At 50.4% G+C, this 14,276-nt stretch overlaps 1 protein-coding gene across 1 annotated transcript; it reads right to left on the reverse strand.

Moving 5' to 3' along the window:
- Positions 1-1,182: 1,182 nt before the first annotated feature.
- On the reverse strand, positions 1,183-14,090 carry ATPSCKMT (ATP synthase c subunit lysine N-methyltransferase; the record flags this gene model as incomplete). The annotated part of the gene is made up of 5 exons (XM_084233889.1): positions 1,183-1,389; positions 8,072-8,122; positions 9,908-10,045; positions 11,472-11,761; positions 14,078-14,090. The coding sequence occupies 5 exons, from the start codon at positions 14,088-14,090 to the stop codon at positions 1,183-1,185; spliced, it is 699 nt and encodes a 232-aa protein (XP_084090015.1).
- Between the last annotated feature and the right edge of the window lie 186 nt (positions 14,091-14,276).

Genomic DNA, 14,276 nt, shown 5'->3' on the forward strand with positions numbered 1-14,276 from the left:
GATTTTTCCTGCAAGAGCTTTGAACTCAGAGAGTAAAACTGGAAGCTGCAGTAGGGAGGGAAGTGGTGCTAAGCAGCCAGCCCCTCCAGGTGTATGTTTCTCCAATGTGAAGTGAGAGAGAACGCCCTCTGCAGGGAGGGCACCCAGCCCTGGGGGACACCAATAGGACGCTTTCCAGCTGTTTTAAAAATCTTGAGGTTCTGGGGCCTCCCTGGTGGCGGACAGGTCAAATCTCAGAGCTATGACGCTATTGGCAGCCACTGCAGCATGAGTTCAGTCCCCAGCCGGCCAGGGAGCTGACCCACATGGCACAGCAGACCTCTCCTGTCTCCCCGCTGCTCCCCTCCACAGTGGATTTCAGTAGATCTGCCTATTCTGCTCCCCACTCTGTGTCTGGTGAATCCTCTCATTTCCTGCACCCCAGCCTACACCCCAGTTCTTGTGTGCATAAATAAATAAAAATCTTTTAACAATAAATAAACTCCTCAAGACCAGGGCCTGGTGTGCATGGCGGTGGGTGGCAACCAGACCTTTGGTGGCAGGTGTGATGTGCATATACAGGTGTCAAGATGTGCAGCTGTACACCTGGAACTTGTACAGTGTTGTAAACCAGTGTTACCACAATAGCAAGTGATTTTTAGAAATTCAGAAATGTTAAAGTGTGTATGCACATGCCCTTGGACTCACAGCATGGATTCAGTAATCGACGCCAGTTAACTTTGAACCAATGATTCCTAATAAATTTTATAAAATATGAATGTCTCTGTAAATCCTTTAGAATATTTGTCATGAAATACAGAAAAGAGACAAACCTTAAGACTGAATAAAGCCAGAGGACGCTGTCGACATCGCTGACACACACCCTCTTTAACAATGTTTAATTCTCATCTCTGGCACCGCATCACGGTCTCCACGACGTGAACAGCTGCTGACGCCTTCCAGTCCGTCCACACGGCCCTCACTGGCTACGTCTTGCACACATGAAAGCAGCACAGATTTAGGAATATACCCTGGAATGGGACTTTAAATCCACTGGCTGTTCATAGCTTGTTTTCTCCAGAAGTTAAGGAAAGTAATAATTCCTCGATCCGTACCAAAGAAAGACTCTCTTGCTGAAGACACGGCTATGAGTCTATAAAAGCAAAGACCACCAGCATTTCGGGGAAACACTCTCAGCGACACTTATATCTGCGTGACCAGCTGTCCAGGCGCAGATGCTCGGGGGCCCTGGCTGCTCCCTCTGAGAGTCCCCATGTCGTAGGCCCACACGGTGTCGATGCCCTCACCAGTGACCTGGTCAGGGGCCCAGTTGGGAAACGGGAACCGGCAAGCGATGACTCTGGCACCATCCTCAAGTTCCAGTTCAAGCTTCTTGGCCAACTGCGGCATCTGTGGGGAAGGACGGTCATTGTTTGGTAAGGGGAAATGACCCCCCCCCCCATCCTCTGTATCTCGGTCCCTAAAAACACCTGTGCAAAAATTACCTTGTAAAAATGATGACTCCAGAGCCTAAGTGCATTACCCAGTAACCCACGGAACCATAGAAGTCACTCTAAGGACAGTGACAAGAACATCTTCTCAGATCAATTATAAACCAGGCCTTTTTCAGCAGATGTGCCTCCCGGCTTTCTGGCTGTCTAACTAAAACCATCATGTGGCGATAATTAAAATGAGAAGCAACTTCAAGTTATTTACCAACCTAAACATTTCAATCTACTGTCTCACCCATTTAACACATATTTTCCACATTTTAGATTTTCTGAAATCCTACTATTGACATTGTCTTATACTTGTAATCAGCCATAGATTTTTCCTATCAATAGCAATGGTCTGTCTAAACCAGTAACATCTAGTGTTAAGGAAATACGATGTAATTAGACAATGAAAAAATAGGCACATTTTACCACCTTGAAATACAGTGAAATTAGCCAGACTTTTAAAAAAATATATCCATGATATACAGAAAATGATTTCTTGATAGTCTATATCACTTTTTAAAAAGTATAGTTCTCAGGCCTCCCTGGTGACACACAGGCTGAAGTCTCAGCACTATCAAGCTACCCGCAGCCACTGCAGCCTGAGTTCAATCCCCAGCCAGGGAGCTGACCCACCTGGCGCAGCAGACCTCTCCTGTCTTGCCCGCTGCTCCCCTCAGCAGTAGATTTCAGTAGATCCACCTGTTCTGCTCCCCACTCTGTCTTCAATGAATCCTCTCACCCCTGCACCTCTGGCCTATACCCCAATTCTTGTGTGCATAAATAAATAAAATCTTTTTTTTTAAGATTTATTTATTTATACAAGAACCAGGGTACAGACCAGATGTGCAGGAGGGTGAGAGGATTCACCAGAGGCAGAGCAGGGAACAGAACAGGCAGACAGACAAAATAGACTGCTGAGGGGAGCAGCGGGCATGACAGGAGAGGTCCACCATGCCATGTGGAACCCTCACCAGCCAGCCAGGATCAAACAGGCTCTGCAGAGGCTGCGGACAGCTTCACAGCGCTGTGCTCAAACACCTGCGCCACCAGGGGAGGCCCAATAAATAAAATCTTTTAAAAATATTGGAACAGTTCTCTTACCACTTTTGTATCCTTTTAATGCCAATCTATGAAGAAAGTTTCATTGTTTGCTAAAAATATTCACATTATAATTCCATCAGAAAATTTAAACTGCTTAAAAATATATCTCCAGGTCCTAAAAATATTTTGCTACCTTCACTTGCTAAATACAGCTGCCCCACTTTCTTCTTTCTATATGTTATTTTGAAATCCTTTCAAACTTACAAGAAAGTTGCAATACAACAGAGAACGCTCCTAACCCTTAGCCAGGCTCGCCAATTTTTTTTTAAAGATTTATTTATTTGTACAAGAGCTCAGGTAAAGGCCAGAGGTACGGGAGGGTGAGAGAATTCACCAGACAGAGTGGGGAACAGAACAGGCAGGCTGACTGAAATACACTGCTGAGGGGAGCAGTAGGGAGACAGGAGAGGTCTGCGCGCCATGTGGGTATCTCCCTGGCCAGCTGGGAATCGAACCTACGCTGCAGAGGCTGCGGATGGTTTCACAGTGCTATGCTCAACCTACTGCACCACCAGGGAGGCCCAGGCTCATCAATTTTTAAGCCTATCATCATCACTGGACCCTAATTTCCCTCCAGTGAACATTTTTCTAAGCCATCCAAGGCCAGGAAGCCCGCCATGCCCCTCTGCCTTGGATATGCCCATGTTTTCTGAGCAAGTATTTTCTACAAGTGCATTTTCTACTAAGAACTGACCCCTGCACCTTTATGAAATACAGGAAATTTAACATTCCAGTATTCAAAAGCCCAAGGAATTCTAGTTTTGTCAACCGGCCCGATAATGTCCTTGATGGTCTCCCCGGGATGAAGACGGAATCCAGTGCATTTGGTTGTGACGTTTACCTGCTCTCCTTACTGGCTGTTCCCGACCTTCCTTGTCACTTAGTGCCCTTTGAGCAGACAGGCCAGTGATCTCCAGTGGACAGGCCACAGTTCGCTGGCATCTGCACCTGGACACTTGGCGTGAGCATCTTCAGCAACACCCGCCAGGGGGCTGTGACCTTCTGGGGTCCCCAGGCGGAGGCCCCAGAGTCCCACCTCGAAGGGGATGCTAAGGCTGGGACACAGGGGTATCTCGCATCTCCACCCTGCGGTTACTGTTGTCCCTTTCTAACAAGTTGGTCATGGGGGAGCATCGTGCACAGATGGGCACACCCTGTCGCTCATCAGGCCTGGGGTGCCTCCACTGCGGGGAGCACTACCGATGACTTGGCCCAGAAAGGTCTTTCCATCCCTGCAGCAAAGAGGTCAAAGCTAACTCCATGGTTCCTGTGGGGAAGAGCTGCCCTCTCTCCTCCCTCTGCCTAGCCGTCACCCTGGGCATGAGCGCACAGACACTTCTTCCCTCACCGCATTATAATCCAGGCCTGCCCTGTCCATTCGGAAGCTCAGAAGACCACAGTTTGGCCTCCTCAAGCTGGCAGCCTCCCCACCCACCCCAGGACGAGCCCCTCCCATATTCTGAGCCACACATCCAGCTCCAGACCTTCCTTCAGTGCCTTCCCTTCGGGCCCTGAGCAGCCAAGCTGCAACATCCCTGGCCCTCCCGCTGGGAAGTGCTATTCAGAAACCAAGACCCGAGCAGAAACGACTCCCTTTCAATCAAAATATCAAATAAATAGTGCTTCTGTGGAGACACATCCCTAACCTGTATCTTTAAAAAGTGCTTGGAAAAACTCCTCTGCATAACCCCAGGCTACAGTGAGCCAATTCCACAGCAAGATAACAACAGATCCCATTAAGGGTGGAAGATACCTGTTCTCCAGCAGCTCGTGAAAGTGAGAGGAAGCAAGAGGGAGGGAGGTTGGAGGGAGGAAGGGAAAGTTTTGTTCCTTGAGGGAAAAATTAAATAAGCCAAGAATGAGACGATGTGTTTTTCAAAAATATCAGAGGTCTCCTCCAGTGATTTTGCGCGTAGAAAGGATAATTGTAACTCTGCTCCTATTGCTATTATTCTGCTCTTTCACCGTTTCTCTTCTTTCCAGATGACTGGCATATGCTAAGCCGAGATAACCCTAAGAAGGAAAGGCGCTATTGCAATCATGAGAAATTAACAGGCTGAATTATACATAAACACGCGCCGAGGCCGCGCCTCGCTGCCACCCCAGGGGAAGCGGCAGCCGCCCGGCTCTGATAGAATTCAAAGAGCTTCCACGATCACAGGTTTCAAAGTGACACCGACTCGTCACATTCTAATTACTTCTTCAAAACTTTAAACCGAAGTTGAAACCAGCTCCAAGGCATAAGACAAAGTAGCCCTGTCCACCCCAGCGGGTCACTCCATCCCTCCCGCCTCCCCAAATGTTAGCTTTGAGGGTGACCAACCCCTCCCCTCAGCTTGCCCCTCTTGGCCCTACTCCCCCTCCACTCCTGCCCCCACCGCCAGCTGCCCTCCTCCCCAGGCCCCTACTCCTGAGTCCTTTGCGGGGTCCCTCATTTCCCGGAGCTCTGAAGTGAGAGGTCAGGGCCCCACGGTGGCCACACCTAGCCAAGGGCCTGGCCTCAGCCTCAGCCCAGAGCAGCCGGCAATCACAGACAGCTCCGCCTGCAGACACTGCTGCTGCAAGTTCCGGAATGCGGCTCCGGTTCTGGAACACCGCCCAGAACTGGACCAGCAGGTCCAAAGGGGCGTCCAGGAGCCTGGGCATGAGACACACATATGGAAGCACCCCTGATCTCAAGAGTGATCCCCCTACGAGGACTTGTAACAGCAGGTCTAGTTCTGACCTGACCTTCCCTTCCTAAGCGTCCCTCTAGGACCTCGAGACCTCTCTGTCCTGGGGTTGCCAGGCAATGTCTGTGCTGCGTGGGCTGTGCCGATCCACACTGACCAGGGCTCTGGAAGGTGACATGGGGAGGCGGTAATGTAGGTGCTCCGGCTATCCTCTTTCTTGGGAATGGGGAAAGGCTACACGTTCCTTATTTCAGCTGTAGAAACAACAGCACAAGCGCTCATCAGAATAGCTGGACTCTCGCTGCTAAGTGAACAGATCCCAAAGGGACCACACTCAAAAGCTGAGCAGCTCTGGCGCTGGACCCCAGCGATTCCACCAACAAGGCGCCGCCAAAGGCCACTGCTGCCCCCTGCTGGCCCCAAGCTGCTGGGCCGCCAGATCCTGGGCTTATCCCGCCTCTCCAGACAGCTCGGCACCCCTATTGTCTTTACAGGGCATGGATTTCAAATTAAACATCAAATTAACACTTCAAATTAACATTAAAACAAATGCTTTTCATCCCCCTCAAATTTTGATTTGCCAGTCGTTGGCATAACTAGAAAATCTGAGGAGTACAACTTCACCCCTCCCTGTGTGCAGCTGCCTCACACCCTCCACCAAGCCCCACCACCTGCCCTCCCTCTGCAGCCGCCTCCCCTCTCCCAGCACCCGGGACTGCCCGCCCCCTCCCCACCCTCCCCTCCCCTAGGGCCACCAGCATATTCCTCACAGAGTCTAAGAATTATTCTTGTTGTTTCGCCAGCTTGAAAAAATATTTCAAATTAAACACAGAAAGGCCCAAGCATAAGTGGTAAATAAACACCAAATTCCCTGGCAAGCCTGTGATCCCAGCTAGTTCCTTTGAAGGGCCAGCAATCAGGCCCGTCTACCTCCTCTCGGTTCTATAATCAAAGTGGAAGACACCCAGGATTCATCCTAATTTCGGGCTTACTGAGAATTAACTGCAAGCATAGAGAATCCTGTCACTTTCATGGCTAACGAAAGCATTCCTACTCCATCGACTTGAAAAGAAAAGAAAATGGCATTTTACTGAAGGTCCTAACACTAAAAAAATTTCTCAAGCAAGCGCTGAAACATACTATACAAAAATTAAAGTGGGAATAGAAAACAAAATAACCAGGGCCTCCCAGGTGGCGCAGCGGTTGAGCGCTGGGTTGCGAAGCTGCCCGCGGCCTCTGCGGCGCCGGTTCGATCCCCGGCTGTTCCCCGGCCACCGGAGGAGGGTCCCACATGGCGCGCAGACCTCTCCTGCCGCCCGCTGCTCCCCTCAGCAGTGTACTTCGGTCCCTCTGCCTGCTCTGCTCCCCGCTCTGGCTCTGGTGAATTCTCTCACCCTCTCGCGCTTCTGACTGTACCCAGTGCATGTATAAACCAAACAAACAAACAAACAATAAATAAATAAGACATGCCTCTAGAAAATTAAAAAAAAAAAAAAAGAAAACAAAATAACCAAAACGCAAATTTCCTTTTTTTTTTTTTTTAAATTAAACATTATGTCACTGGGGCCTCCCCAGTGGCACAGCTGGTTGAGCGCACACTGTGAAGCTGCCTGCAGCCTCTGCGGTGCCGGTTCGATTCCCGCCCAGCCAGAGAGATTCCCACATGGCGCGACAGACCTCTCCTGTCTCGCCCACTCTTTCCCTCAGCAGTGTATTTCAGTCAGTCTGCCTGTTCTGCTCCCCACTTTCTCTCTGGTGATTCCCTCACCCTCCCGCGCCTATGGCCTGTACCCTAGTGCTTGTATAAATAAATCTTTAAAAAAGAAAATCATTGCAAAAAATATATTAAAAAAAATAATAAAAACCCACTCTGTCATTTATATAGCAGTTTTTCAGCAAACATCCAATCTCAGCAAGATTATGATGGCTACAGTTATAGACTGAAAAATGAGGGAGGGTTCCCGCTACGGTCTGCAAAGCAACAACCAACGACAGCCTCGCTCCCGCCATCTTTCCAAACGCTGGACTTCCAGACCCTCTTCACTTTTGCAGCATCCTCACTTTTGAGACTGCACATTCAAAGTCCAGCAGAGGCCAGTCAACAGAGGCCAGCTGAGGCCAGCGGACCTCACCCGCCCTGCACAGTGGAGAGAAGGCCCCTCCCCAGGGATTCCGGCTGGATGTCAGGAGGAGCGGAAGCCTCACACGACCCAAGCCACCAGGAGCTCATAAAGTGGTTTCAGACTGGAATTTGTTGGCTTGGGTGGACAACTGAGGATTTTATTGGAAGCAGACGTTTAAAAACTATGATTGAGGGCCTCCCCGGTGGCTCAGCGGTTGAGTGCTGGGTTGCGAAGCTGCCCGAAGCCTCCGCGGCACCGGTTCGATCCCCGGCTGCTCCCCGGCCACTGAAGGAGGGTCCCACATGGCGCGCAGACCTCTCCTGCCGCCCGCTGCTCCCCTCAGCAGTGTCCTTTGGTCCTTCTGCCTGCTCTGCTCCTCGCTCTGGCTCTGGTGAATTCTCTCACCCTCCCGTGCTTCTGACTGTACCCAGTGCATGTATAAACAAAAAACAAACAAATAAATAAATAAATAAAACATGCCTCTATTAAAAATAAATAAATAAATAAAGATCTACTTCTCAAAAAAAAAAAAAAACTATGATTGATTTTTTCCTCATTCGATGTTTAAGGCCCTGATGTCCTTGATTAAACCAATGCACTGAGGCCCAGCATCTGGGGGCTTTGGGAAGCCACCTGCTGTGGGGGGCTGCACAGAGCCTGAATCAACACCCCAAGGCCAGGCACTGGCGGTACTCACCATCTGAGGCACCCCAAAGACAACGACGTTCGAGTACTGAGAAAAAGTCACCTAGGAGAAGCAGGCAAGAGGGGTTCAGGCATTAATTTTTTTTAAAAAAGATTGATTTATTTATGCATACAAGAACTGGGGTGCAGGCCAGAGGTGTGGGGGGTGAGAGGACTCACCAGAGGAAGAGTGGGGGCAGAACAGGCCGATCTACTGAAATACACTGCTGGGGGGAGCAGCAGGTGAGTCAGGAAAGGCCTGCTGCGCCATATGGGTAGCCCCCTGGCTGGGATTGAACTCATGCTGCAGTGGCTGGCGATAGCTTGATAGCACTGAGACTTTAACCCCTGTGCCGCCAGGGAGGCCCTCAGACATTGATTTTTAAAAGCCAAACATTAAGCTTAACTTTTGTTTCAAAACGAGTAGCAATTTTCCATCTCCTCAAATAGCGGGTTTTCACAAAGACATGCCCTTTGCTGTTTCATCAGGAAGAGGTGATCAGCTCACACCTTCCATGCTAATTCAATGCATTGGTTTTCCAAATGCTGCCCAGTGAGGACCCCATCCCAGGGCAACTCCACTCAGGACCCCACCGCCTCCCCATCTCCCCAGTCACGGTCATCTGTCAGAAAGGCCAGGGACTGATCAGGTGGTGGCCGAGCCCGGTGACACTGGGCCACCTGGCCCCTGCTGCACACGTCCCTGCTCAACTCCACCGCTCACCAAGTGCCAGGAGGCCAGGGACACCTTGTGTGTATGTGGAGATAACCTTAACATTCTAGCCCCTCCTCTTCTCTAAAGTACTACGTAAAAAATGCAATGAAACGGTCTTTAGTTGAAAAAACTGGGGAAGTGCTTTGCCAGTCAAAATTCTTATTGCCCAATAAAAGTCTTATTTACTCTGGAGAGAGATCGTTTATGCACATATGATATAAAAAAACAATGCAGCAAAACTCAAGTGAGTGTTTACGAGCTACTGATGACGTTACGGTGTCAGTTCTTATTTAAGGAAAGGCATTTATGGAGGATTCCTGAGACAGAATCACAGGCCGTTCTTTAGCAGACAGGCACACCTCGTTTTATTGCCTTTGGGTTTATTGCGCTTTGCAGAATTCGTGCTACCTACAGATTGAAGTTCTGTGACCACCTTGTGTTCAGCAAGCCCACTGCCACCGTTTTTCCAAAAGTTCCATGAGTTACCATTTTTGCAATAAAAAAAAATTTAATTCAGATGCATACATTGCTTTTTTTTCACATACTTTTTTTTTACACGCTCTATGAGTGCGTAAACATAGCTTCTGTATGCACGGGCTAACAGGAAATTCATGTGTCTCTCTTTATGACTACATTAGATTTACTGCGGGGTCTGGAACCGACCGCAGTGTCTCCGAGGTGAGCCCGTGAGGTGGACCTGGCAGCATCACGTACTTTATGAAGAACAGAGAGGGTCACGGCAGCTGGGCTGACGGGCTCTCTCCTCTCACGCCCTTCTCCATTTTTCTCAAAATACACACACCCACCCACTGAAAAGTCTGCTATTTACCTAAAATGACATTAATAAGTGAATCCTAAATCACAGTTTATAAGATTCCCAAATGAGATAAATCTCATCATTTCAAAATAGGTGGAAATGAGAACTGTTTCGATTGAGCAAATAAATCTTCGGGATTCACCTGACCTATCCTGCCCCAAACCCTACGCTTCTGCCCCCAAGAGTGGGTGTTTAAACCCCCCACTTCAAAGGTGCTCACAGTCAGGTGTGTTTTAACCGTTTTTATTTTAATACACGTTTCAATGTTCACTCATGATTATCATGAATTATAAAGTTTTCCAGGACTCCTCACATACCTTCCACAAATCTGAGATGTGAAACCTGGCCGAGGCCTGCACACCCTCTCGCCACGCGCGGTACCGGGAGAACCAGACCAGCCAGGGGTTGAGCTCATAGCCCACCGCCGTGAAGCCTTCCTTGGCAGCTGCTATCACCTGAGGGAAGAGGCCATGTTTATTCCCAAGAAGAAAACACCATCTTACATGGCCCAAGGACGTGAACACGTTCTATTTATGGCCTTTTATCCTAGATCATCCGCCCAAAAAGCACCTCCTTTGTCCAAAATATTTCAAGGTGTGTCTCCAAGTCACTGAGTTTTGCGGACGAGATAAAGCCAGCCCCGGGAGGTCAGCTGCTCGTTTTCGTTAAAGGCTTCACCCAAGCATCAGGGCACACAGCTGGGTTCATTCTGGACAGCAGTGTCACTGGCCGGCTGGACCGGCCAGCCCCGGGTGGGTCAGACAGAAAGCCACGAAATGAACCGGCCTGGGAGAAAGTGTGGTGAGCAGGCTGTGATCTTTAATAAAAACAACATGACGATGAGGAGAATGCAGTAAATGACATGTTTCCTTAGTATTTAAGATTGTTCATTCAGAACTGAAAACAGGTAAACGGGAAGAATCCCAAATAAAGTCAAGGAGGTTCCGGCCTCTCCTGAGCAGATGGGCTGGGCCTGGGGTCTCTCTGCTCATCTTATCTTGCCACCCGCTTCCAGCGGACATCCCTGAAGGGGTCTCCCAACGAAGGGAACTTCCCAAGCAACTATGGTCTCACCCCTTAAGAAGGAAACCAGCTTCTCAGAAACCACTCAGAAACCACTCAGCGATGTGAGACATTTAAATATGGATGTTAAAACTTTCTCCTGACTTACATACACAGCTCCTGATCTCTCTAAAACACAGCAGGTCACTTTTTAACCTGTTCCCAATGACTCCCAGTCCCACTGACATGACAGGGTCCAGGTCATGTCAGCACAGCCTTATTCCTGTCACCAGAGGACGGTGCCACCTCCCCCACAGAACACTCTGAAACACCCACTGGCTGGTCAATGGCCTTACGTCTTTATTTATGGATTTCAGCCAGGGTCAACGTGAGTTGAAGTCACCAACAGTCTGATCTTGGATGAGTGGGAACTAAGGCACTGCCTCTCCCCATCTCAACAACATTACGAGGTAGAGATTAATAGACGTGTAGAAACAGAAATAGATATAGATGCAAAAAGGCGCAGGTGCCAATATGGGTACAAAAATGTGAAATATTGCAGAAATGAAATGCCATGATTTAACCTATTTCTTTTACTAACACTAACTCTGTTGGTGCAAGTTTTTCAATGGACAGTTTCATCATCACCAATTAACTGTTCCTTCTTACCTGGGATATCTACAAAGTACTGCATTAAGAAAAAATTAGAGAAAAATCAATTCCAAATTCATGTCGGAGGGTTTGCTAGTCTGGCCAAGCACACACAAAATTAAACTACTTCATTATGTTGTCATATATAGCCAGTCTTGGGCAAAGCTCCACAGCGATTTTAACAATTCTAGTTCCAAACTTTATTCAAATGTCTTTAACAAAACTCACAACACGCCCATCGCCGCTGCCGATGTCCACCAGCGAGCCTTTCCTGCACTGCAACATCTTCACGACGTTCTCGATCTGCTTGGTCGTTGCAGGCACAAAAGGCAAACAAACTTTGCGGAGGGCTGGTGCTATAAACGGTGTGGCCACAGCATACACGGCCACCAGTGTACCGCCGACAACCCCGGTAATTAAGAAGCCCCATTGGCTCTTCTTGGGGCCGCTGACTCCCAGAGGTGCGGGCCGGGCAGGTGGTGACCCACTTTCTTCTTTCAGTGCTTCTGTGGATGCACCTGGATTGAGAGCAAGCAGAAAATACATAGGTGCCAGCAAACCAGAAATCTCAGGTTCTGTTTTTCTCCCTACAATTCTTTTTTTTTTAAGATTTATTTATTTATGCACACAAGAACTGGGGTGTGGACCAGAGATGCAGGGGGTGAGAGGATTCACCAGAGACAGAGTGGGGAGCAGAACAGGCAGATCTACTGAAATACACTGCTGAGGGGAGGAGCGGGGAGTCAGGAGAGGTCTGCTGCACCATGTGGGTCAGCTCCCTGGCTGGGGATCGAACTCACGCTGCAGTGGCTGGTGATAGCTGCATAGCGCTGAGACTTTAACCCCTGTGCCTCTAGGGAGCCCCTACAATTCTTACAAATAAAATCATGCTTTTTTAAAAGAATAATGTAGGGCCTCCCCTGGTGGTACAGCAGTTGAGCACTGGGCTGTGAAGCTGCCCGCAGCCTCTGCAGCACTGGTTCCAACCCCAGCCGCCGGCGAGGGTCCCACATGGCGCGCAGACCTCTCCTGCCGCCCGCTGCTCCCCTCAGCAGGGTCCTTCGGTCCTTCTGCCTGTTCTGTTCTCCGCTCTGGCTCTGGTGAATTCTCTCACCCTCCCGCGCTTCTGACTGTACCCAGTGCATGTATAAATAAATACATAAATCTTTAAAAAAAAAAAATGATGTAGTTGAATACAGTCTTAATGGCCAACGTATGATTCCACAATGAGTTGTAGATTCCAGTCACTAAATTAAAGCGACTCAGGGAAAATGATTCAACACTAATGGAAGACTGAAATCTTTTCTTTCCAACACATTGATTTTTGTTTCTGGAAGTCATCTTGGAAAACTATGTCTTCCAGCCTATCTGGATTCTTACGAATTCAGCATCCATTCCTTCAAGCGCTGACCGTGCAGTCTGTTCTCATGGCTCAGAACAAAGTCTCATAAACAAGCAAGCTTGACTGTATCTAATTATTACCCTATTTCAGACAGGGTGATTGATTACACGGGGCCACAGGGACAAGGATGACACTCCCAGCTGAGTCCTTGCCTTGACCGTGTCTGCAGTCTCCCATAAATTATTCACAGATTCTGGGCACCAGGATGTGCACATACTGGGGGGTCATTATTCTGCCCACCTACACTGAACGTGGTCACCTGTCCTACTTTGAGGCGGCTCAACTTGAACACAGGGGGGGTCCCCAGCCATGAGCAACTCTCCACAGCATGTGACCACCCACGGCGCCTCCAATGGAGGGAGGAGGGTAGTTCTTCTTGACTCGTGAGGTCACTAAAGTGACTTAAAAGTGGCTTCGAGGTGGAAAACCAAGTGACAACACACCTCCACCACAAAATCCGACTGCAGGAAGTTTAGGACGGTTGGTGTGTGATGGGTTGAAGTCAAGGGACTTCAACATGCTTCCAGGCACTTTCCAGCCTGGTGGGAGGGGCTTCCAAGACCCCTGTAGTCCGAGTGTACTTTTTTTTTTAAAGATTTATTTATTTATGCATACAAGAGCTGGGGTGCAGGCCAGAGGTGCGTGGGGTGAGAAGACTCCCCAAGACAGAGTGGGGAGCAGAACAGGCAGATCTACTGAAATCCACTGCTGAGGGAGCAGCGGGCAAGGCAGGAGAGGTCTGCCGCGCCGTGTGGGTAGCTCCCTGGCCGGCCAGGAATCGAACTCGTGCTGCGTGTACTTCCACGTCCCGCATCTGTCACGGGCCAAGCGACCCCGAGGGCCGCAGTCTGGAGGCTCAGCGCCCACCCGGGGTGTGAGTTACCCTGGCTCGTCCTCACCAAGGCCCGACCCAGACGCAACACGACCCTTTAGGGCGCTGGGCAGCGGAAGGGAGGGCGCAGAAAGCCCCGGCGCAGGCCTGAGAGTGACAACGTCGTGTGGCGGCTCGCCCTGCAGAAGTGGGGTGCAGGGACTGGGGGGGCGGGGGGCGGCGTCGCCGTGACCTGCTGCGCGCGTCAAGGCCTGGTGCCGGGGCGTCCCCGGAGGCGCGTGCGCCCCGCGTCGCCTCCAGACAAGCCCCTTATCCTGGGGCCGCCGCCCCAAACCCCCAGCCCGAGCCCCCCCCGGTCAGTCTGTCTCCCCAACTCCGGCTCCCGGATGTGCTCGGAGTCGTGACCAGAGCCGAGCGGACGGCAAGTCTGAGGACTGGGCCAGGCGAGGGGCGCTCAGAGGTCACGGCCGTGCCCGCGGGCTCACGAGCCCCCCCGCACCCCAGAGCACGGGCGGCCGCCGGCGCCCCCACACCCCCGCCGGCCGGGCACAGGCGCCCCCAGAACCACGCGCACCCCACGCCGCCGCGGCCGCCGCTCACCTCCTCCCGCCATCGCGAGATTTGGGATGGGGGGGGAATCCGGAAGTGGACTCTACCATCTCGGGGAGCCGGGGCGGGAGGAGGGAGAAAACATGCTCTGAGCGAGCGAATTCCCCGCGGCGCCCGCTCCTCAGCTGGCCTCACTCTGTAGCTTAACGACATGACCGCATTCGAGCTACACATGTGTGTGGCTTCTAAA

This window comes from Talpa europaea (assembly GCF_964194135.1).
Source record: "Talpa europaea genome assembly, chromosome: 5".
Classification (NCBI taxonomy): Eukaryota; Metazoa; Chordata; class Mammalia; order Eulipotyphla; family Talpidae; genus Talpa; species Talpa europaea.